Source organism: Panicum virgatum, chromosome 5N (assembly GCF_016808335.1).
Source record: "Panicum virgatum strain AP13 chromosome 5N, P.virgatum_v5, whole genome shotgun sequence".
NCBI lineage: Eukaryota > Viridiplantae > Streptophyta > Magnoliopsida > Poales > Poaceae > Panicum > Panicum virgatum.
This window is the reverse complement of record NC_053149.1, coordinates 1,422,976-1,446,116: the sequence shown is the minus strand read 5'-3', so window position 1 is coordinate 1,446,116 and position 23,141 is coordinate 1,422,976. Positions and strand designations below refer to the sequence as shown.

The window sequence follows — 23,141 nt, the reverse complement described above, 5'->3', positions numbered from 1 at the left end:
ATTAGCTAAGCTCACTTATGAATACTTGCTTTAGCTCCTTGTGGTGCTTTTGTGCCCACATGAAGATCTTTGATCAATCCCACTTAAAATGAAAGGGATTGATTATGTTATATAAGATATAAAGAATTGATAACATTTGTTGCTCATCATTTGAAAACTATTGAGTCCCTAAGTAATACATAAGCACAATAAGAAACAAGTTATTTAATCAAGTTCTAAACAATAGGGATATTGTGTACATAAGATCCAAATTTTCTTTTATCTGGATACTAAGATTATCTTGGTGATATCTCTTATGTTTTGAACAATAATGTTCACCAAGATAAAAGTCTAGAAATGGGTTGATTCCCATTAAGAGCAATAAGTTTGCTTATGTTGTGGCAGACGTAAGTATTATGTTTTTAATTAAGTTATAAAAAGCCCTAAGTATTCTTAAAAAGACCGGAATATCGGGGAAATAAGTCCAGGACTGGACACCTGGAAAAATCAATTAAGAACACTTTGTCTTATTGGCATAAATGCAAAGGTGTTATGTTACATGCCCACAAGTAAAGAGTCCAATATTTTGGACAATCATACTACAAGAAATGTTGATACTAAGAAAAATTCCACATAAAGTATTATCAACACTCTTGTGGGAGAAGTCATATGTGGAAGGTTTCAACCAATACTTTCCCTAAAGACATCATTAAAGATGCAAGTCAAATTGTGGCATGCTTTGAATTATACACCGTCAAATATGGATTTGTGTCCCTGATCCATATCATTTTAAAGATAAGAAATTGCTTTAAGCAATTTATTCCGAAAATTATTAAATAAAAGAGTGCAATTTTGGATCGAGTAACATGTCGAGAGGTATTCCCAGACCTAAGACATTGTGAAAGATTGAATCCAGAATCAAATATAATATATTTTTCAAGGCCTAAACAAACAAAGTTTAAGATTAAGTGATGCTTGACAAAATAAGTATGATATAAAGTATTGAGCATCAAATAAGCTCTAAGATTGTGGTGCTCAATATGTAAGCATTAAGTGATGTGACATAAGTCCTAAAAATTGAGCTTCATGTTTAGAGGCTTGCCTAATATATTGCCGGCATAAGAAATAAAAGGCAGCCTATTACTAAGGGACAAGTTATGATTCTGGAAATATGTTGATTTTCCTTCTCCTTTTAAAGTACATGCACATAAGAATAAATATGAGAATAAATATATGTTTAATACATATAAAGGAAAACCAACTGCACTCAGGAACTATTATAACCCCATCTCCCCATAAACCTAAGAGAAGTCACTTTGATTTTGAATGGGAACCATGGTCACTTAGTCCTGTGGTACTTAATTGACTGCAGTGATTGATTGATCTGGTGTACCATCTTTTGAAAAGTGAGTCCGTAAGTTTTCTATAAGCATAAGAAATAAGTTTTGGAGCTCCTAAGTTAGAAGTTCATTTGATATGAGGTGACGTACTATAGCAACTGAGTTCAATGGTATTTATGATTCACCATTGTAATCCTTTTGTCTTGGTGCGTCATTTTGTTGAAAAGTGGACTTATAAGTTTAAGCCTTATGATCAAGGAGGGAATGTTAGAACCGAGTGATCTGTAAAGCTTAAATAGTAAACTCATTAAATGATCTACAGTAAAAATAATTAATTAAGAATTAAAGAAGATAAGGCAGGAACCGACCCAGAGATGTCGGTCCCCCGGTAAACCGCGACTATAAAAGAGAAGGGGTAAAACCCCGATTAGCCCGTCGTGGCTATCACCGGGGTTTTGTGACCGGCTCAAACACACACACATACACAGAGGCAAGAGAAGAGAACAAGAACGAGAAGAAGATGAGTAGCTTTAAAAATCAAAGTATGTATTTTATGTCCTTATGTGGTTCCATTTTGAACTAAAGATCCTACAACATCTAACAGATCGATATGTCGCTTGTGGCCGGCGCTGCGTGAGCGAGGCCATGCAAGTCGCACATCGCTTGCCTGCGGCTAGCTAGCTGCAGGAATTTTCAGAGCTCCCTTTGGTTGGGTGCGCCTGTGGGGGTACGGTGTTTGTTTCACCACCCATCGCCATCGGGATCGATCCAGCCCGGATTTCGGACGAAGCAACCATCTCGCAGCTAGGGAGTGGGCAGCAGAGCCAGCGGGCCGGCGACACCGATTGGCCTCGCCGCCGCTCCTGCCCTGCCATGTCGGCCGGCGTGCGCGCGCAACCGGCCTGCCTGCTAGTGGTGGTGCACGCAGCCTGCTGTGCGGCCGGCCGGGCCCTACAGAATGATGGGCGCCACCGCGTCCGGCCGTGTCGAGACCTACATGCCCGGCCGGCCGGGGCGCCTGACGCGGACGCGTGATCGCAACCTGAGACTGAGAGGATCGGATGATGGTGGAAAAGGCTCTCGTGCCTTTTGCCGGGGCGGGGGCGCGCGTGTCCGGCCGTTTCGGGGCGCGCAGGTGGGCGGCGGGTCCCGTCAGCTTTGGCGCCCGCCTCGGCGTCGGTCGGCGGCCGCCGGCTCCCCGCGCGTCCCGTCAAGGCTCTTCTCGGCTCCTCATCATTGCAGCGGCGGGCGATGGAGCTGCATCGGGAGGTCCATCACATCGCCGTCGTCGCCCGTGGTGACCCGGCATACCTCCAACGACGACACGGTAGCTGGCCCAACCCGAAGAAAGCCCACCACATTTTCCCCCGGGATAAGAGAGAGCAAGATGTGCTGCTCCACACCAACTTCCTTCCAAAAGGCCTGCAAATGGAGGCTTGTCCGTGAATTTGTTTTGGGCCCTTCTTCAATCTTCATTGTTCTCACCATCCTCTATTTTTTTTGAGCTTTCTGACAAATTTTCAGGAAAAAAAGGATAGAGTCAACACAATTTCATAAACAAGTCAAGTTTGATCTGATTCTCCTTTTTGTACATTTGACTGTTTGTGCTACAAAATGTTCTTTTACTCATTGATCATCATATACTGGTTTTGTTGTAGATCCTTGGATGATAGGAGTATTAATTTGGAGCGACCAATGATGTGCTCAACTGTTGCGAATTCTAGTTGGGAAACGATGGCCTAGGCGGCTAGGAAAACTCTACCTATCCGTACTTTATTATTATTATTATTATTATTATTATTATTATTATTATTATTATTATTATTATTATTATTATTATTATTATTATTATTATTATTATTATTATATGTCAATATCTAATGGTAATACAACGTGACATGAGCTCATGTAAAAGGTTCCATGACAACAGCAACGGATCAACACAAGTGTATCTTTTGCACACTTGACACCTGGTGTTCTCCGGTTCTTCCAGTGCTCTGGGACCTCTGATAAGCAGAGGATTCCGTATTGGAATCGGAATCTGCACCTGCTTGGCTTGAGTAGATAGATACAGGTGCAAACTTTCACAAATGGTAACTTCATATCCACAACTGCTGCACAAAAATGCATTCCGTTTTGCCTTCTCCCACTGTTCAGTGGTGTAGCTCCTGAAAGCAACCTCTTTAATTTCTTTCCCCGACTGAAAGAAACGTACAAGAACAGTTCTGTTTTTTTTTTTTTGAAAAGAGAACAGCTCTGGTTTTACATGCATGATGCATCCTTTCTATCGATATACTATGCTACATGTGAACAGCTGGTCATTGTCTCATTGATGTTCATGTATATGTAATAGCTAAACACCAAGAATGACATTATATTTCCCCAGATATTAGGGAATTGATCGCCATCATCAATACTTCAAGAGCCCTTCAATCTGTATGAATCTTGCCGCTGTGATACTCTGCATCTCAGCCCACTGAAATGGCATGAGATGATGAGACCACCCAAACCCCTCCCAAATCCCAGTGGATAGATACTAGCCTATGTACAACGCAGCAGGCACGCCGCTGCAAGCAGCTCCGATATGATCTTACTGATGGACGCAGTTGCATCAATGGTAGCACCAATGAACTATGTCCAATCCAGCACGGTTCAGTTGTCCTCCATGACCATCGTCTGCCCGTTGTCGCTGGCCAAGAAGCGCAGAGCCAGCTCGTACGCCGCGAAGATGGCGCCGTTGACGACGAATGCCCGCGCCACGGCGGTGCCCAGGCCGCGCCACAGCACGGGGAGCCCCTCCTCACGGACGCTCCTCCGGAAGCAGTCCACGACGCCGCGGTACCTGGCGGCCGGGAACGCCTGCGCCTGCAGCCGCGACTTCACCACGTCCAGCGGGTAGCAGCAGACCCAGCTGGCGACGCCGGCGAGGCCGCCGGACACGAGCATCGTCGCCAGGCTCTCGCCGCCGCCGCGCCGGCACCCCGGGTGCAGCCGCTCCCGGGCGTACTCGTACGTCCAGAAGTAGACGCCGTGCGCCGGCGCGTCGCGGAGCGCGGTCACCGTGAGCCCGCGGTAGATGCCACGGAGCCCCTCCCTCCGGAAGATGTCGCGGGCCATGTCCACGGGGCCGTGGTGGTCGCCCGGGCGCCGGTGCTTGTGCCCCGCCGCCTCCAGCTGCAGCCTGATCTTGACGAGCTCGACGGGGGACAGGATGAGCGTCTGCAGCGCCCCCGTGCCGACGCCGGCGACGGCCACGCTCGCGTAGGAAGGAGGCTCGGAGGTGGAGCTCTCCTGGCCGAGCGACCGCGACAGGATCGCGTAGACTTGGAACACCATCGCATTCTGCAATGAGACAGCAAACAGAGAGCGTTTCAGTTGTCAGACGAGCAGAGCAAATGCAATTCGCAGCTGCATGTTGCAGAGAATGCGGCAAGGCCATGTGAAGTTAATTGTCACAAATTCACTACAGACGATATATCCTAAATTCCTAATAGTACTTGTTTAACCGTAAAGTGAGACCATATGAACTTGTATGGATAGGAATGGTGCTTTCATGAAGTCAGAAAATAGTTATAGACGCAAATGTTGCTGTTCTTCTTTGTTAATATAAATGGGCAGAAGTTCTGCCGATTTAATTTATTATGAAAAGATTGTTCGTTTAACTATCTGGCTAATTCTTTTTAAAAAATATTGTTGATTTTCTGCCGATGGGTACGACGGTCTGCTGATTTATTTTTTTTAAAAAAAATCAAAGATTATTGATTCAAGGAACATCTAGAATTTGACATGTCAAAGCTCCATTTTAAATGCATTTGTATACCCACAATATATCCTTGCAAGCAAAAAGGAAAAGGAAAAGGATCATCAGGTCAACCAAGATTGCAGATTTGCGAGTTTGCCAAGTAAACAACTAAGTAGGCAATCCCATTTAAGATATAAAAAGACTTGGCTGATGTTGGGCGAGAGAGACTGAGGCGGTACTACCTCCGTCCCAAAATATAAATATTTGTTGAATTTTGCTGATCATATTTGACCATTTGTCTTATTAAAAAAATTTGAGAAAAAATAAAAACAATTAAGATATACTTCAAATATATATGATGATAGAATATATCATAACAAAATAAATAATATTTTCACAAATTTTTTAAATAAGACGAATAGTCAAACATGATCTGTACAAGTCAATAAATACTTATATTTTGAGACCGATGTATTACCACGCAAAGGTACGTGCAAACACAGCGCATGTGCGTCCCCGTACGTTCCTGGCTTTTGTGGGTGAGAGGCCACACCCCCACCATGTGAGAGCAACAGTGCACTGAAGCAAAGCATGTGAAACTGAGAGGAGGACCATCACCGTTTGGCTTTTGCCGCCGGTGCAGGTGGCAGCATTTCGTCAGAGGTTACACCCAAAGGAGAGGATCGATCGATCCACCCCGAAATGCTGCTGGGTGCGATTGCGTCTCAACCCGGACGACCCCGAACTTGGAGAAATGCAGCTAGTTTTAGTTTGGTGATCCACTCACGAAACATTTGATTTGGGCACGTCTCTCTCTTCCCAACTGATGATGATGTGCAGCGGTCGTTGTTTTCTAGCGCCATCTCAGGGAAAGAAAAGGCAAAGACAGATGAAAACGTAGCAGCACAAAAGTGTGGAACCGCGACAAGCAAGGTGAAAGTTTTGGCTACATCTTTTTTTTTCTTTTTTCTTTCTTTCAGTAAGTGAGACGGTAAGTGGTGGTGCCGTGGCCCGATTGCTAGCTCGTGAGTCGTGAGTGCGTCGCGCCGTGGATTTGGGTGTCACGTTTTTTAATTTGTTTCTTTCCGAAAGCGATGGATCTCGATCAAAGTAGCCAGCCAGCGCAGCGGATGCGAAAAAGGAAGAGGAATCGAAAGAATCCACGGCGATGGGTTGCAGCAGCAGCAGCAGCAGCACTGACCTGGAAGGCGACGGAGGCGAGGGGCGCGGCCATGCCGCGGTAGAGCGCGGCGGGGCCCTCGGCGCGGAGGATGCCGCGGAGCAGGCGCGCGGCGGAGGGCGGGCGGCTGGGCGCGTCGACGATCCCGGGGCTGACGGGCGGCGGCGGCTGCTGCAGGCGGATGCGGAGCGTGTCGAGCGGGTGGCCCGCCAGCACGCCGGCCATGCCGCCGACCCCGCCGGCCACGAACTCGCGCCCGCCGCTGGTCGCCAGGAAATCCGGCCAGAACTCCATCGTACGTGCGCGCCTGCAGCTCCAGCGGCGGCTGCAGGGACCATCCAAGGGCCGGACGACGGTTGTTTGTCTGCGGTGCCTCCTGGCGGCGGCGGAGGAGGGAGGAGGAGGAGGTGTGGGAGGCGACGCCTGCGTGCCTGAGACGGAGGGCGCCGCGAATGTCGTGGCAGGTGGTATTTGTGAGCGGGCGGCGGAGTTGGCGCCAAGGACGCGGCCAAGCGCGAGAACGGGGGGTGCTTTTGCCTTGCGTATATGGGTGAGTGACCGCGTCAGCCGCCATGAGAGATGGAAGCAGATGCTGCCGTCACGTCACGGTGCAGTGGCTGCTGGTGGTGCCGCCGGTCCGGTCACGAGGCGCATAGCTTGTGCCCTGCTCGCCACCAAATTAAGGACGAAGAGGACACGGGAGGTACAGGACAGGCCATCCATCGTCGTCATCTTCATGTTCATCAAACAGTATGGCCGGCCGGCCGCGCCATACCCAACTTCAACTTAAGCAGCGCGATGCATGCGACCATCACCGTGTTCGGCAGGCTAGAGCTGGAGACGGGGAACTGGAGTGGTGTGAGAGAAAAACACTATTACCTGGCTGGTGGCTGGTGGCTGGAGCTGGAGTGGTATGAGAGGAAATTACTGTAGGGCTGGAACATCTTCATGTGTTTTGTGTGAATTTGCGGTGCTTCCGGCGGCAGGGCAGACCACAAAAGCAAAGTTGCATTGTCCAATCCAACGCCGTCGCGAGATCGCGTGCGTGCCAAGTTGGACGGAGCAACGGCACCTTTAAACACGGACAAGTGTCCACGTTGACGTTGGCCGACGACGACTTTGCATTTGCATGCATTGCGTCCAACTCCGTCATGGAATGGAATCGACGAGCTATAGCTAACAAGGTAGCTGACGACGTTTCTGGAACCATGTGGACTGATCCTCTGCTCATCACGAACGCGTATGGAACACTACTCCGGTTGCATTAATTCAGACCGACGAGCCGCTTTCTTCTTCGTTACTCCCATCTGCCTGGTTTAGTTTGAAAGCAAATTAAGCTCCAAGGCTTCTAATAAATCGCATTTCCTTGAATTAAGTTAACCTCTCATCAATCAAAATAACACAAGAAAATTAAAGTTGCCTGCAAAGATCCTGAGCCAACTGAATGGATACATCACAACCATTCAGGCTGCCGATGCACGCACGACTATCCCAGGCCAATTGCTACATCTACCTGGCTAGGGGGAGAGCCTGTATGCGCGGGTCACGGGGGAACATGGACACCATCCTAACTTTGTCCAGGCCGCACAAGAGCATCACCACTCGCTCCAGCCCCGCTTCTCCCCGGCGGCGGACGCGGGTCATGGCTCTGCCGACATGGGCCACGTTTGGTTTGTACTATGCTAGTGAATAGTGATATTTTGATAGTTAATTACGGTGTCAAATAAAATCAGTTACAAAACTAATTTTAGAACCCCCGCGCTAGTGACCTTGAAGAATCTAATGAGTTTTTTGACCGTGCGATTAGTTGATGGTCACTGTAGCATCACTGTAGCACATTATCGATTAATTACCGTCATTATATTCGTCGCGAAAAGTTACATCTATTTCTAAAAAATGCAAATAAACTTTATTTAATATACCATGTATGCGAGATTTTTTTTAGGATGAAATAAAATGGAAGGCAGGCGCGACATGCATGCGTGAGGCCGGCGTAGAGACAGGAGGGAAAGGTTCTAATTTGCCGGCTGGATGGACATGGGCCCCAAGTCAAGTTGGGCCGGGCCAGGTCGGAGCCTCGCATGCCTACAGCGTGTTACGGTCACTTTGTTTAACTGCGACTGTAGCGTACACTCCACGAGATGCTTCCGTTATTGCCTCCAACAATAAGTGTCCGTTTCAAAAAAAATAAGGAACCATGAGCATGAGTGCAATATGCCAATATAGAAAGCACATATCATTGTCGGGTCTCCAGCCTCGAGCAACCCAGTACATACCAGCGTCTATGTGAATTTTTAACAGAAAAGGCTCTAGACCACATTAACGGCAGGTCCATTGTGTCACAGCACGTTGTCTCGACGCAACGAACGGGCTATATCGGTCGTCGTTTCTTGGTCTCAGAGGTGAGATCAGTGGCTGGTGAGGATGGCAACAGCATGGCAAAGGATCTATGACGCTTCATAGCAGGTCCACAGCCTTGTGTTCACAGGGAGATGAAAATTACGGGACGAGCCTCTGCGGGTCGCGGGGGAACATCGAAGTCTTCCTGATGTTGTTGAGGGCGCAGAACAGCATCACCACTCTCTCCAGGCCCACCCCGAAACCGCCATGAGGAGGTGCGCCGTAGCTACAATGGGTGTGGTTAAAATATATCGAAATGAGTACCAAAATACAGGGACAGAAAAGAACTGATCAAGACTACGGACATGGTGTAGGCACAAACATACCTGAACGATTCAATGTACGCTGAGATGGTGCTCACATCAATACCACACTCCGTTGCGCGCTTGGCCAACAGCTCAGGGGTGTGTATTCTTTGCGCTCCAGAAATTATTTCCTCACCTATCATGTAAATAAAATTGGATGTCAGTAAAGCAAATTTCCTCTCCAATCATGTCAGCAAATTATGTTTGGGAGTTCAAACAAAAACGAGCAAATTTGCTTTAGTGAAAACAAATACACTAGACTAGGTATCTTCAAATATAGAGTGCCAACAGAAATTCACTTCTTCGATAATGCTAGTACTGATAGATATGTTAGAAATACTTGAAAGTGAATGGGTCAAATGGAGGGAAATGAATTCAAGAAGGTCAAGGTCAAGTCACTTCCCCAGGATCCAAAGCAGGAATACAGCAAAGAAATCCAGCAAATATAATATCTAAGTTTCACAAGGCCCGATCAGTCAGGGTGCATGTTGAGCACTAAGCAGTGGCATTGCTAGAAAGTTTCAGGTGTGCACTAGTATAAAGAGTATTAGACCATAAAAAAATTTAGGCTATGTTCCATGACACCAACTAAATTTGCAAAAATTAGGTGTGCCCAGCACACAAGACACCCATCTGGCTCCACCACTGGAACTAAAACAATCTGTTTATAAAACTCAAAACCCAAAGGAGACAACCCAACTCCTTAACAATTTAGAAATACAATGCCTGACCATGCATAATTTATAAAAGTGATAATAAAGATACATTAATAGAACAGGAAAACAGGAAGCATATTTTTAGTATAAATCATAATCACAAGCCAAACAATTCCGATTTAGATAGTGCATAAAACTCTAAAGCACTAATAAAGCATGGAGTATGCCCACTGAATAAATGGGCTTGCCCAAATATACTTATTGCTATTACTACTAGACTCTGTCAGTAATAACGCATACAATTGCAGCGCTTACCTCGAATGAAGACATCAAAGGAATTGGTGTACGCTGGGTTGTCATAACAAGGCATGGTGTAGAACGGACGCACAGCCAAAGGATAGCGATACAGAATGAAAAAGTCGGTGCCATACCTAAAAATAACAAAGGAAGTTATGCTATCAAATCAATAAAATAATGAAATATAGTAGAGTTGTAGAGTCCACATACTTTTCCTTCACAAGCCGACCAAGTTTTTTCTCAGCTTCAGTATTGAGATCACCCATAGGCTCGATTTCAGTTCCAGCTTCCTGTTGATTAGAAGATCATCAGTGAACATTCAGTTTCTGCCTAATGCCTATGATTAAATTGACAGGAGCAACTCCTTCCTCTGATCCCTAATACAAGTCCATTGAACTTGTGCACACAAATTAAGGTGGGTAGAGGAAAAAAACCCTATTGCCCTTAAAGTATTGCAATAGATAAGTTAGCTTGTTTACTTCACTGAAACCATTGAATTTAAATAGGTGCAAAACAGGAATGATGGGTTAATCCAATGCATTGGATTTGCTTACCCCATAGATAAGGTATTTAAATCGTTGCTTGCATAAAAAGGTGCCTTGAATTTGTTGACGGGCTTATATTGGGTAAAATTGTGATAGGGCTATATGGACTCATATTCTAGATCAGATGAAGTAGCAACTAAATTTATTTCATGGTCATTTGTATGCTACACAGAGCAAGCCTAGATTATGCAATACGTAGCTGCAAGTTTGTACCTTCAGCATTTGAATTCCTTCCTCATAAGTGAGCTTCAAGGTTTTCTCTAGATACTGCATAACATAATTAGCACAAGTTAGGTCAATCAATTGAGCTACATAGCCCAGATAACTGCATAGTCAAACAATAAAACAAGCAAGATTGTTTTACCTGCAGAGGTTCAAATGGATACTGCCTATTTATTGTCTCAAGTTCCTTCTTGCAGTTTTCAGTCAAGTGCTTAAATATTGACACAAATAAGCCATCTATAATATCGCAAACCTGTGTAGAAAAAACACTTAATCAACATAGCTTCAGTAAATTAAAATAAAACATTCTTCTTCCAATCATACCTCAAAATAATGCTCCTTAATCTCCATTTCAGCATCAAGACCAACAAACTCACAGAGATGCCTGTGTGTGTTTGAATTTTCTGCTCTAAACACAGGACCAACCTCAAATACACGTTCATACCCACCACAGATAGCCATTTGCTTGTACAACTGAGGAGATTGCGCCAAACAAGCAGGTTGACCATTGTACAAAAGCTTGAATACAGCTGCACCTCCCTCACTTGATCCAGAAATCAGTTTTGGGGTGTGGATCCCAACGAAGTCTTTCGACAACAAAAATTCTCTGAATTTCTGCATATATTGAGCAAAGAAAAGCATCGAGAAATCAGTACGAAGAACATTACATGTAAAAAATAGATAATGAAAAACCATGCTTGGAACCACGAAAACCACTGACATAAGACGAAAATATGAGTGGAAACAAAAAATGGTCTTGAAAAGCAAAGGTTCGTGCTAAATCGTAAAATTTAGTTTCATGAGTAGTACAATCAGACAGTGACATTCCACTTGTTAGAACCGTACTACGATGCAATCAAAACCTCTAACCAACAGCAACAGCTTCTGCGTAATTCAAGTATGGTGCCCAAAACACGGTAAACTTTTTACTGAAGATATAATCCTAACACGGAAGCATGAAGGTTTAGCAGACTCAATTTAGTCGATAAAAGAAGAGCAATAGTACATGTAACATCAAACACTCACATTTTCGACTTGACACTGGATCCGGAATATTGCTTGGTTCGCAGGTGTTCGTAGATCAATAGCTCTGTAGTTCAAGCGGGTATCTTGACCAACACGAACAAGCTTTTCTCCAGCCTTCAATCACAGCAACCATGACTTAAACTTCAATATGAAACTAAACACCATAGAGTGAGAAATTGAGCACAAAATCACGTGTTTCCTTAAAAAAGAATGCAAGTGAATCACATACCTGTTCAGCTTTCTCAAACTCCGCCTCACTCCGAGCTGCATCTTCAAGGTTAATTGGAAGGGTTGGGATAGCCCTATTGATGCAATAAATTTTCCTTACATGTATCTCCACCTGCAAATCACATCCAAAGTGTCCGAATAGACAATCCATTCATTAGTTAAACAGGTCAAAGAATTAAAGAAATCAGGCTTGCAGAGTAGTCTGAAGTGTGAATTAGGTGGCATCAGTAAACCTAATTTATCTTGACAACAAATTCAGCATGTATGTACAAACAACACAGCCATCCCATGTTAATTTGTCTTTCTAGAGTCAAGATATTAATTAATAATACAAACATACAAACACGCATCAGATCAGTCGATACGGGTTTGCTGCTTTCTGATTACAGGAATTGCATGAGTGAATTGCAGAGCAGGATACAAGTGGAACGAACCTGCTGGGTCGTGGCCTTGAGGGGCTCCTTGGGGAGGGAAACGATGCCCTCAACGTCGACGATGGACTCCTTGCTGAGGGCGGTGGCGAAGCGCACCATCTGAGTGCTGACGCCGGCGTCGGCGCTGGCGACGAGCACGCACTGCACGGTGCTCATGCTCTGGCGCAGCACGACGAAGGCCATCTTCTTGCTGACCGGACGGATAGCCTGCGTGGCCCCGCGGATAAGCACGGAGCGGCCCGCGGCGTCGGCGTCGAGGTCGCCGATCTTAGTCCACGAGCGGCCGGAGATGGCCTTGGACTGGATCTCCTCGACGGGGACATCGCCGTAGTTGGTCGCGAAGGGGTCCTCGGCGTCCGCCGGCTGCTGCTGCTGCTGGCGCTGCGCCGCCTTCTCGGCCTTCTCCGCCTTCCTGGCGTCCTTCTTCTGCTGCTTCTTGCTGAGGGTGGCGGCGGAGAGGTCAGCCGCGAGTTCATCCGCCGCGGCGGTGGTGGGCGGAGTCTCCGACGACATCGTGGCGGCCGGGAGAATCAAGCGGGGCTGCTGTCGGGGAGGGGAGCCGCGGTCGGCTGTGGGGGAGGGCAGGCGCGGCGGCTGTTGGGGAGGGGAGTCACGGTCGGAGAGGGGAGGCGCGACCGCGACTGGGCGAGGGTGAGCGCGAGTGGGCAGCGGGCCGGAGACGGGTGCGGTGGGGGGAGGGGACGGCGAGGCGAGCGGCGGCGGCTCGTGGCGACGCCGACGGCCGCGATGGAGGTGCTCCCAACCCTAGCGCCGCCCGCGACGATTGGAGTGCGGCGGCTGTGCGCTGGGGCAGCTTTTTTTTCTTTTTCTGAGCAATGCGCGGGGCAGCTGGTTCACCGCTGCGGCTGCCGAATATAGCTGGCCAGATGAGCCGAGCCCGTTGGGCCGGCACTGGCACGGCCCGAGAACGGCCTGGCCCATGGCCAATCGGGCCCGTGCCGTGCCCGTGCCAGACGCCGGGTCGTGCCTGGGCCGGCGAAGCGGCCCGCTGCACTAGCACGGGCACGGCCCGGTTATTGAACCGGCACGATGCGACCCAGTAATCTGCTACCGTTGGATATCTTTGGATGATTTGCAGCCGTTGGATCAAAACCCTATCAATAAAAACACATCTCCCAGGCTCCCTCCCTACTTGCGTCGGCGCCGCACCACTCGTTCCTCACCCTCGTCTCCCTCCTTCTTTGTCCCAGTCAGCAGCTCCGGCCCCACAAGAGCATTATCTTTGGTTTGCTTTTTTAAGAGTAAATTGCATTCCAGGTCCCCAAACTTATAGCGGCGTTCCGTTTAGGATCTCAAACTCTCAAATCGTCTAATTGGATCCCTAAAGTCCTTTAAGTGGTTCATCCCAGGTCCCAAAATGTGCCACGCATTCATCCTAAGCCGACGTGGCATGCCATGTGGCGCCACAATGGCGAATATTTGCAAAAAAACCCCTAGATTTTTTTATCTTCTCATATTTACTCCTCTCTCTCCCTCTCTTCCTCTCCAATCTTTCACCAGCTCATTCGCCAGAGCTGGCTGCCGCCGCGCTGCTCCTCCCCATCCCTGGGCGCGGCGGCCAGTAGGCAGCGCGGCAGCGTGCTCGGCGAGGAGGCCCGTGCGCCGCCGTTCCTGTTCGCCTCTCCACCATTGTCGGCCGCCCCAACCTCCATTGCCACCGCCGGCGACCTACGATTCCTTCTCCCCGGTGAGTTTTCCCTTCAATTGACGGCCCCACCACCTCCTCCTCCTTCCTTTTGCACGGCCGATTTGGGCCCTCGCCCGGCCGCTCCTCCTCTTGCAGGCCCCCTCTCGCCGGAGCTCGCCGTCCGCCGCCACCTTCCTCGCCGCACCGCCCCCTCCGCCGTAGTTCCTCGCGCGTGCGCCGCTGGGGTGAGGTTCGCCCGCGTTGGGAACATGTCGTGCGCCCACTTCCTCGCCGCGTCGCCGTTCACCGTCGCCAGCGCCGCCGTTCGCCGTCACCGCCGCCACGCCGACGGCCACCGAGTTGTGGGGGTTTGTACGACAGGTCTAGTTTTGCGGAGTTGTGGGGGTGCTCCCCGGCGTAGGGGTTTGGCCGGGGAAGACCGGCAGAGAGCCGGTCACCGCCGCCCGAGCTTCAACTCGGCGCCGGCCATGGTGGGATGCTGCAGGCAAGAAATTAGAGGGGGATTTTGGGGGAACAGGGGCGCAGGGTTAGGGCGAGGCTGGGGTGTGCGCCGGGCTGGCCGCCAGCCGCGGGGGCTGCAGCCCCCCTGCCGTGCGCCTGACCAGAACAGAGGAGGCAGGGGCTTAGTTGAAGAAGAAAGAAAAGAGGAGGGGGTTAAGTGAGAAAGAGAGGGGTTTAGGGTGGGGGAGATGGAACTCTGGAGTTTTTTTAAAATATTTACCACTGCGGTGCCACGTGGCATGCCACATCGGCTTCAGACGCTTGCCTGGCGCATTTGTGACCTCGTATGGAACACTTAACAAAGTTTAGGGATCCATGTGGACAATTTAAGAGTTTAGGGCCTAGGTAAAATCTCGAGACAAGTTTGGGGACCTGGGGTGCAATTTACTCTTTTTTTATTGCCTGATGGATCTTTTTTTTTTGCGAAAATATTGCCTGACGAATCTGTATGCATACAGTATGCACATTACGCAATGCGGTATTATTAAGACCAAATGGTGGTTAGACATTATGCATAACATATTGGAGCAATATTCAGTATTGCGTGTGGGGCTAACTAGATTTTTGTCGAAACAAGAATGAGTTCATTTCTTTGTGAAGCTCAAATAAAAAAAGTTTCTGGCTTTGCCCTCATCTTTTTATCTCTATAGGTAAAGGCGATATATGGACATTAGAGGTAGTGTATGATTCTATTTGTTCAAGGTGGGCTCTTACGTCATCATAAGTTTTTTTTCCTATTATGCATACAAGTTGCATTGCCAAAAACATTTGTACGTATATAGATCCAAATACATTAAGATCTGAATTGTGAAATGTGGAGTTACAATCTTGAGTGATATCAGTAGACAGTAGCCCCCCCAACTTAACCAGCTGCTTTTCAGATGGACACCTCATTACCATTTTTCTAAAGTACATGAATGAATTTGAAATGAGAGGGGAAAACTAACGAGACAATGGTATCTTAGTAAATTGTACTAGCATGGGTGGATTCAGCCCCCGTGCTGGCCGTGCTGCAGCACGGATCCAGCATAGTTTACCACCCCAGCTGATTTTGTGCATGTTCTGTACATAATCTACTATGATTTGACACAAATTCAAGTAATCCTGCACATACCCACAGGCCATTTCTAGATCGGTCCCTGTGTACTAGCATGCTGACTGTGTAAGTTTGGATAGGTTAATTTAATCTCGTGGACGGCCCTGTTTGTTTCGTGCTACCCAAACTTGCGTTACTATAGATTTTTGCATGCATGAACCTCTAAACAAATTTTATTTACAAAACTTTTTTACGAATGGGTGTAATTTTTCGTGACGAATCTAGTGACAGTAATTAATTGATGATTGACTACAGTGATACTACAGTAATCATCCTCTAATCGTGCGGTCAAAGGACTTATTAGATTCGTCTCGCGAAGTAGCGCAAGAGTTGTGGAGTTAGTTTCGTAAACTGCCTTTATTTAATACCTCTAATTATTAATTAAAATTTGTGCTACTTGTGCTACTCATAAAAAAAACAGTGCCATGATTACCATGGAAAAGATAATCCCACCCCGTGAGGCCGTGATTCTCGTTGCCACCGTTCCCGCCCGCTCCCACGATCTCTGATGATCCTCTTCACAGTTCACAGCCGGCGCGGACCTGCTGTCTCGCCGGCCAACCCCACCCACCACTCAGAGTAAACGCCAGTCCAAAATAAGGCCGCCTGCCAACCGCGTCCATCCGTCGGCACCGGAGTCTCCTCAATGACAGGTGGGGTCCATACCTCGCGTGCCCCACATGACATCGGTTGGGGCGTTTCAGGCGGGCCCACCACCCCGCCGCCCATTTCCCTCGAATCCGCGTGGCTCCTCCTCAGTCCTCTCGCCTTCTCTTTTGTCCTCCCCTCCCCCATCTTCCCCATCCCCACGACTGAAAAAATTGCGGAAATCGATCGAAATCGCAAGTCGAAAACCCCCCATCGAGCGACGCCAAAACGGAGAGGAGAATAGGGAAAAGGCGAGGGCGAAGGTGCAGCGACGGCTACCGGCGCGATGAAACCGTCGGCGTCCAAGAAGAAGGCCAAGAAGAAGAAGAAGCCCTCGCCGCCGCCGGCTGCGGCGACGGCCCCTGCGCCGGCGGAGGGGGTGGCCGATTCGGAGGCCGGGTCGCCGGGGCCCGAAACCCTAACCCTAGCAGCGGCCGCCGCGGCGGTTTCGGAGACGGAGTCCAGCAGCAGCTGCGAGGCCTCGACGTCCCCGTCGACCTCCTTCGCCGCAAGCTCCTCGGGGGCCGCCTCGACGTCATCCTTCTTCGCCTTCTCGTCGTCTGGGTCCACCGCCTCCTCCTCGGTCGCGGGGGAGGAGCGGCGGGACCTCGCGTGGCTGCTCGACGCCTTCGCCAGCGCCACCATCGACCAGGTCGAGTCCGCCTACCGCGAGGCCGGCGGGGACCCCTTCCGGGCGGCTGGTATCCTGGGCTCCACGCAGGACACGCAACCGCCGCAGCCCCCTCAGCCGGCCCCGCAGCCTCCGCCGCCACCGGATCTCTCGCCGCGCAGTGGATCTGGTGGAAGGAAGGCTGGTCGGAGGCCCAAGAGGGTTGCGGTTGCCGCGACTGGCATGGTCGCGGACGTCATTGGCAAGGACTACACCCGGCCGGCCACTGCCCCTGTGAGCTCGCCAAATGCGTGGAAGGGTAGGGATCAGGAGAGAGATGGCGGGTCTGGTGCCCGCAAGTATAGTGTGGAAGAGGCAGAGCAGTTCCTGTGCTCCATGCTTGGGGATAATTCCGAGCTTGGCATGGGTGTGGTTAGAGACGTGGTTGGTGAGATATTTTTCTCTTGTTGGTCAATTTCACTGTTCATAATATCGTTCGTTGAGTGTCATTTGAGTGAAATTTGGTGACGTCAATTAAGAACCTCTGTCTCCTTACGAAATGAGTAAAAGACACCATTTTTGGCATCTTTACATCAAATTTTCAACAAAAAACTTGTAAAAAAATGATCTTTTGACTGTTGCCATTCAAACTTGCATTTGAATCATTATTTTGTCTGTTTAGTTAGGAAATAACTGAGGTTACAAGGCCATCTGATGGTTTGATCTGTTAGTAGGTTGTGTTTTGCCATGATCAAATTAAATATCAAGGAGCAGTATGCTGCCTAATTGCCTGCCTCCCTCGTAGTGTGTGGCAAATTGATTGAGCGATGCCACTTACATTACCGATGTATTCAGTGAACAAGGTAAAGAGGATGGCTTTGAGCGAGAGGTTCTTTGGTCAAGGTCATTTCGGAGGATTGGATTTTCAATCGATCATGTGAAAGGACTTGTGAAGCTCAGAGAAAGTAGAGCAAGGCCAAGGTTCAGTAATACCCAGTTAAGTGTATTGCTGGCTTGCTTGTAGGGAAACATGTATTTCAGCCCTTGCTGAACTTACATTTGGATTGGAAGGAGAATGTTTCTTCTATTTTCTTTTTGTGTTATACGTTTATTAGAAGACTGGATAATGTTTTTGTCAACTGAAAGATTCCATTTCTTGTTATAGGAGTTGTTGAAACAGGAGTTTTCTGATTTCATCTCTTTGTATGCAAAACTACTGCATTTTTATACTTTTCTTGAATCCTATGAACTCCTTCGAGTGATATGATTGGATGAGTTGAGTTTTTGTTAGTTTGAGATGTGCTATACTTTTTTCACAACTACATATTGTGTTTCTGAATAAAATCAATTTGATTATATTGAAATTTGCTTCTTACAATTGTTCTATTTCTGCAACTTGCCTGCCAATTGGATATTTATCTTATTCGTACAAATCTCTTATGATGATATTTTTATCTGGTCCATTTGCAGGTCAGTATGGGTCTGATGTTGAGAAGGTAATCATTTATATTATTGGGTGCATTTCCCTGTGTTTTTGAACTGGGTTTCCATTCGTCGAATTTTACTAGAATCCCATCTCACCTATTGGATTAAGAAGAAACTTCCCTGTTCTAGGTGTTAACCGGTGGTTCATTTATCCCTTAATCAGTACATTCCATTGGTCAGGCTCGTTAAGATTTGGTTCTGGAAGTAGCCTTTCTATCCGGGTGGATACTACGTAGTACAACAGTACTTTGTGTTAGTGTCCTTGATATGTTAGTTGTATACATATGTGGCTGTTCCAAGCTAGCTGCTGCTATTCTGGACACTCTTCAACTATTGATATGCCTGATACTGCTAAGTGCTAACTGTAGTTTGTTTGTTGCTTGTTTTTATAAGAGTTTTCTTTGATCTGTCTGTCTGGTACAAGTTTAATATTCCTTGACATTTTAATACCAGTTCAATATATGCCCCAGTGACTATCAATGATATGCCAAAGTTCTTTGGTTCTTTAGTCCGTGGAAAAATATTTCAACTGTTCATATCAACTGGCCTTTCACCTTTAATAAATGATTTATGAAGAGGTTTATCTTGGTTTCTTAATTTTATGCGCTCAGACATTCATGGTTTTATTTGTTATCTTTAATCTTCCTTTTGTTCTTTTTGGGGGATTCCCTATATAGTTCTTCAGGTTTAAGGAGCAAGTTACGATTCTTTTACAAATCTGTAAAATTTTTCTTTGTGTCGAGCATGGACTTCACCTTCTAACTAAAACATACCCAAAAGCCTGCCAAGAACTGATCCCCTGTTTTATGTTCTGAATGGATGATTTTTTTTTTTTGGGTTTGTGCTGCTGTACTAATGGAAGTGCTTTCAGGCTTTGGATGCATTGCTTGATATCTCTGGTGTGTCTTCCATCCAAAACATGGAAACACAACATCCAAATGCTGAAAGGAACAGCACTCGGTATCTGACTGTGTTCCCTGGAAATGGTCAATCCGTAGTCAACCTGCCTGCAGGCAATATAAGAAGTCCACGCCAGGTATTTGCTTAGCACAGTATTAGTTTAATTCTTGTAGTCTTGGATGCGAAAGATATGCATTGATATTTTGGCTCATATCAAATTGTAATGACCTTTTTCAGTGCTATATATGTTATAAATGAATAAGTTCAGAGAAGAAAAAATATTTATAAAAATGAAGCTTAAAGTTAACCTTTTTTCCAGTGCTATGCTAGAAATAAACGAGTTAAGTACAAAAAAATATTATACTAAAATTGAATTGGTACTGTATAATAGATTTATTACTACATCTGTCGCTAAATGTTTCGAATGCATGTAGTCAAACTCAAATATTAACGAGACACAAGCCAATTGGTAGCATATTGTCAGGTGGAACTGATGACCCTAGTTTTTCCATCAGAAATGTTTTCCCTATCACTATATTTTTCGAACTGTCACTAGCGCAATCTGAAAAAGTGATCAAATATCTTTGTTTTGTTATCATTTCGATGTCTGAAACAAGAAAACATATTTTGTCATATATTAACTCCAACTTGCAGTTTGAAGCTATGTTCCTGAACATTATTGGTTACTTCTGGTTGCCTTTGTTCCAAACTATAGCAATTAGCAGGAAAGAAAATGGGACCCTTTTAGTTATGCTATTCACTTCGACCTTTTGTCTCAAGCAATTTGTGCTCACTTTGGAACTAATAAAAATGCCAACTTTCATGTTCCTGATTTTTTCTTGCGGTTAATATGTTGTTACATTCTCATATGAATCATTTGTAAATATTATAATTTTATACTCAGTTGACGGATCAGGTATCCAACACTATTCTCCAGTCTGAATTAGGACATGAGTTTCTTTGGGACGAACCCCAGATCAGGTGAGCCAATTCTGCCAAGTGATCTGGCCATATGTTCAGTTTACAGACCTATCTTGCTTCTTTCAATTTTGTTTTGCTTCACTCATGTGTCTTGGTTGTGGAAACATGGAGCATGCAAGCAATATCTTTAGAATTATGTACAAAAATAGTGTTTTTCTTGGGATCTTTTCATTTGTATTTTTTATCTTGTATTAAATATGTTTTGCCTGATGGACTGTTGCGTGGCAGCATTCTTGACTGGTTATAAAGATCAACTCCTAGGAGGATCTAGTTTCCGGAAACCGTAGGTTTAGTTGCTGTTTGATGGGGATAGCCTTGCTGTTTATGAAATGGTGTTTGTGATCATAAAGAATTCATCTTGAGCAAGTATCCTCTGAACACGCCCACAAGCCATTATGCACCCCTGGGTTGTCATCACCATTATTGTTTAGTTTGCATTACCCCAATAACAACCATGGGTATTTTGTTCAAAATCACCTTTGTGTAACTGGCTGTTATTTATATTATAACATAATTGGTATTTGGTTTTATAGCTATGCAAAGGCTGTGATGGAGGCTCCACGTTCGTCAACATTGCCTTCGAGGTCAACTGAAGTGAAAGCCAACCCTCAGCAGGTCCTGGATTCACTGTTTAAAATTCCTGAAATGCGCACATATGAGCCAAGTTCAATGGACTGGAAAAAGGTAGTAAAGAAGCTGCAGTCATTTAATTCTACTGCCACGTCAAACAATCAAGAAAGGCCTAAAGCTGGTATGCAAAGTTTTGTATAATTACTCTAAACTACGGCGATTCAGTTTCCCATTGATTGTTATCACCCATCACATAACAGATAGAGTTTTGACTCAATACCTTGGGACTGATGGGTAAATTATTCCAATTTCCCTTCAAATTCATGGGGTGTGACTTATCATTTTCATCCAAACAAGCTGCTGATATATTGTTTTTAGTGTGCAACATGCCTTGAATTGTGATTGTGTATGTATCCATTTTCTCCTTATTTTTTTAAGTAATCAGTGAACGTACTTCATTTGCATATAAAAACATTTTCTTGGTATAATTTAAATGCTTCGAGTTCACATATTGACTATTGCACTTTTTGATTTCTCATACAACAATCATGGCTGTGTTTAGGGGATGGCTATCGGGAGTTCCGTGGTGTGGCTGCGAGGCATTATGATAAAATGAAAGAATACTATCAGAAAGTATGTTTTTTGGGCTGAGTTTTGCTTGAGCCAATTTGACGATGCAAGTTTTCCTTATTTGGTATGTCTTACTGTCTGTTTTTCTCTGGCAGGCTGCCCTCGCTTATTCAAAAGGAGACAAATCATATGCTGCTTACCTTGCTGAGGAGGTGCAATTTTGAACTTTAATATACATGGGTATAAATGACACAATAAGGAAACAGAAAAGGAAGTTCTTCATCTTCCATCGTAAATGGTAGATGAAGGCTTTTCTAAATAATGTTTTGATGCTGTTTTCCACTGCACAAAAAGCTAGATATCTTGGTCTCTAACTAGTGCCCATGCTGGAATGCTCCTGTCAGCACTAACCAGTAACAACTATCCAATAGAACAAAATTTCTGGTTGTGTACACGTATTTGGTTGTCATCACATACGACTATCCAATGGAACAGGAGTTCTAATATTTTATTTATTTATTCCAGGGTAAACATTATCGGGAACTGGCCTGCATGGAAGATGAGAAGGCCAGCAGGAATATATTTGAAGCCAGGTAATTTTGCCGCTCTTTCTAATACTTTCTGTAGTTTGCTTCTGAGAGCTAATATTCTTCTTGCAGAAATAAGCATATAACAAACACAGTAACTATCGACTTGCACGGTCAACATGTCCAACAAGCCATGAAGCTTCTCAAGGTTCACATGATGATTTGTATTTGCATGCCATGTGAGTGTCTGAGACACGATTGGATATTGTAGGCTACCAGTGCTCTCATTGATTTGTCACTCAGCTGCATCTTTTCTTGATCTAATGATTTACTGTCCCTTTTCTGTTTTATCTGTTCCTTTGTTATAAACAGCTGTATTGCTGAGGGTTATTACTGGTTGTGGTTCAGAAGGTACAGGGAAGGGAAAAATAAAGCGATCGGTAAGAAAGTATCTGTTCGAGTTGTAATTCTGTATTATTAGGTTTTGTTCTTGTGTTCTATTTCCATGATAACAAATACACATTCTCTGCCTTGTAAGTTGTGGCGATCGGTTCTTCTGCCACAGAAGTGGCATGCTTTAGTTGACTAAGTTGTGTATTTGTCTTATATGATTAGCACAAAAGTTGCACTATCAGTATTTCCAATGTGTATGTTTTGATTATATTGATTTAGTATAGTTGAATTTTACTGTGCACAATCTAAACTTTTCTTTGATCTCTCATGTGCCATGTCTGAGATTGTTGTAAAATAAATGTTTGTGATAGGTTATAGAGCTTGCTGAGAAGGAACTTATTGAGTGGCGTGAAGATAACTCTGGAACCATAGCACTTCGACTTGGTGGGCCAAGAGAGTACCGCTTTCTTGAATATGACAGCGATTCTGACTAAGCGGAAGCCTTTTCAGGAGACTTGACATAGATTAACATTCGTTCTAATCTATGTATCTCAGTATCTATCTGTATTTACCTGTGTTGTAATTATGGATAGGCGACCTAGGCTCTGATGTAGGAGGTAGCTGTGACACAGAAGTTTAGTTCAAGTAATTTATTATGGTGGTATGTTGATCCCCGGCTGCTAATAGTTTAGTGTAGTCTGAAGCTTTGTATACCTGTCCAATCGTTAGATGTGCTTCTGAATACAATGTATTACAGGAGCAACAATCAAGTGTAACATTATATCATGATGATGTTCTGTATCATGCTGTGGCGGAACCAAATATACTCGGTTCCAT

General features: G+C 45.8%; 3 protein-coding genes across 7 annotated transcripts; 1 reads left to right on the top strand and 2 right to left on the bottom strand.

The window, feature by feature from the left end:
• Positions 1–3,434: 3,434 nt before the first annotated feature.
• On the bottom strand, positions 3,435–6,893 carry LOC120676371 (mitochondrial arginine transporter BAC2-like). Its single transcript, XM_039957632.1, has 2 exons — positions 6,263–6,893; positions 3,435–4,661 (listed from the first exon to the last, which is right to left on the bottom strand). Exons 1-2 carry the CDS (start codon positions 6,533–6,535, stop codon positions 3,972–3,974), a joined length of 963 nt encoding a protein of 320 aa, XP_039813566.1. The 5' UTR covers positions 6,536–6,893; the 3' UTR covers positions 3,435–3,971.
• Positions 6,894–8,445: 1,552 nt separating this feature from the next.
• On the bottom strand, positions 8,446–13,196 carry LOC120673277 (aspartate--tRNA ligase 2, cytoplasmic-like). The gene is made up of 10 exons (XM_039954042.1): positions 12,355–13,196; positions 11,922–12,032; positions 11,693–11,806; positions 10,991–11,281; positions 10,809–10,919; positions 10,658–10,711; positions 10,110–10,189; positions 9,918–10,033; positions 8,968–9,082; positions 8,446–8,867 (listed from the first exon to the last, which is right to left on the bottom strand). Exons 1-10 carry the CDS (start codon positions 12,865–12,867, stop codon positions 8,741–8,743), a joined length of 1,632 nt encoding a protein of 543 aa, XP_039809976.1. The 5' UTR covers positions 12,868–13,196; the 3' UTR covers positions 8,446–8,740.
• A 3,197-nt stretch (positions 13,197–16,393) lies between these two features.
• Positions 16,394–23,141, top strand: LOC120672385 (SMR domain-containing protein At5g58720-like). Of its 5 annotated transcripts, none has more exons than XR_005674117.1 (11): positions 16,395–17,326; positions 18,349–18,374; positions 19,235–19,399; positions 20,168–20,244; positions 20,778–20,995; positions 21,377–21,447; positions 21,540–21,596; positions 21,910–21,977; positions 22,012–22,150; positions 22,284–22,351; positions 22,676–23,138. XR_005674117.1 is itself a non-coding variant. In XM_039952749.1 (11 exons), the coding sequence occupies exons 1-11, from the start codon at positions 16,555–16,557 to the stop codon at positions 22,690–22,692; spliced, it is 1,674 nt and encodes a 557-aa protein (XP_039808683.1). In that variant the 5' UTR covers positions 16,395–16,554; the 3' UTR covers positions 22,693–23,138. The 5 variants fall into 5 exon arrangements, 3 of the variants coding, with proteins under 3 accessions (XP_039808683.1, XP_039808682.1, XP_039808681.1); XM_039952749.1 differs by having other exon boundaries at positions 22,044–22,178; XM_039952748.1 differs by having other exon boundaries at positions 16,396–17,326; positions 20,180–20,244; positions 22,044–22,150; positions 22,676–23,141.

Excerpts from the sequence above, each read along its gene's own strand:
- LOC120676371 (XM_039957632.1), bottom strand. The coding sequence starts at position 6,535 with ATGGAGTTCTGGCCGGATTTCCTGGCGACCAGCGGCGGGCGCGAGTTC. Across the intron at positions 4,662-6,262 it reads TCGCCTCCGTCGCCTTCCAG|AATGCGATGGTGTTCCAAGT; the intron begins GTCAGTGCTGCT and ends GTCTCATTGCAG.
- LOC120673277 (XM_039954042.1), bottom strand. The coding sequence starts at position 12,867 with ATGTCGTCGGAGACTCCGCCCACCACCGCCGCGGCGGATGAACTCGCG. Across the intron at positions 10,034-10,109 it reads GGTCGGCTTGTGAAGGAAAA|GTATGGCACCGACTTTTTCA; the intron begins GTATGTGGACTC and ends TGTTATTTTTAG. Across the intron at positions 8,868-8,967 it reads GCGTACATTGAATCGTTCAG|CTACGGCGCACCTCCTCATG; the intron begins GTATGTTTGTGC and ends CACCCATTGTAG.
- LOC120672385 (XM_039952747.1), top strand. The coding sequence starts at position 16,555 with ATGAAACCGTCGGCGTCCAAGAAGAAGGCCAAGAAGAAGAAGAAGCCC. Across the intron at positions 20,996-21,376 it reads TCAAGAAAGGCCTAAAGCTG|GGGATGGCTATCGGGAGTTC; the intron begins GTATGCAAAGTT and ends GGCTGTGTTTAG. Across the intron at positions 21,597-21,909 it reads CTGCTTACCTTGCTGAGGAG|GGTAAACATTATCGGGAACT; the intron begins GTGCAATTTTGA and ends TATTTATTCCAG.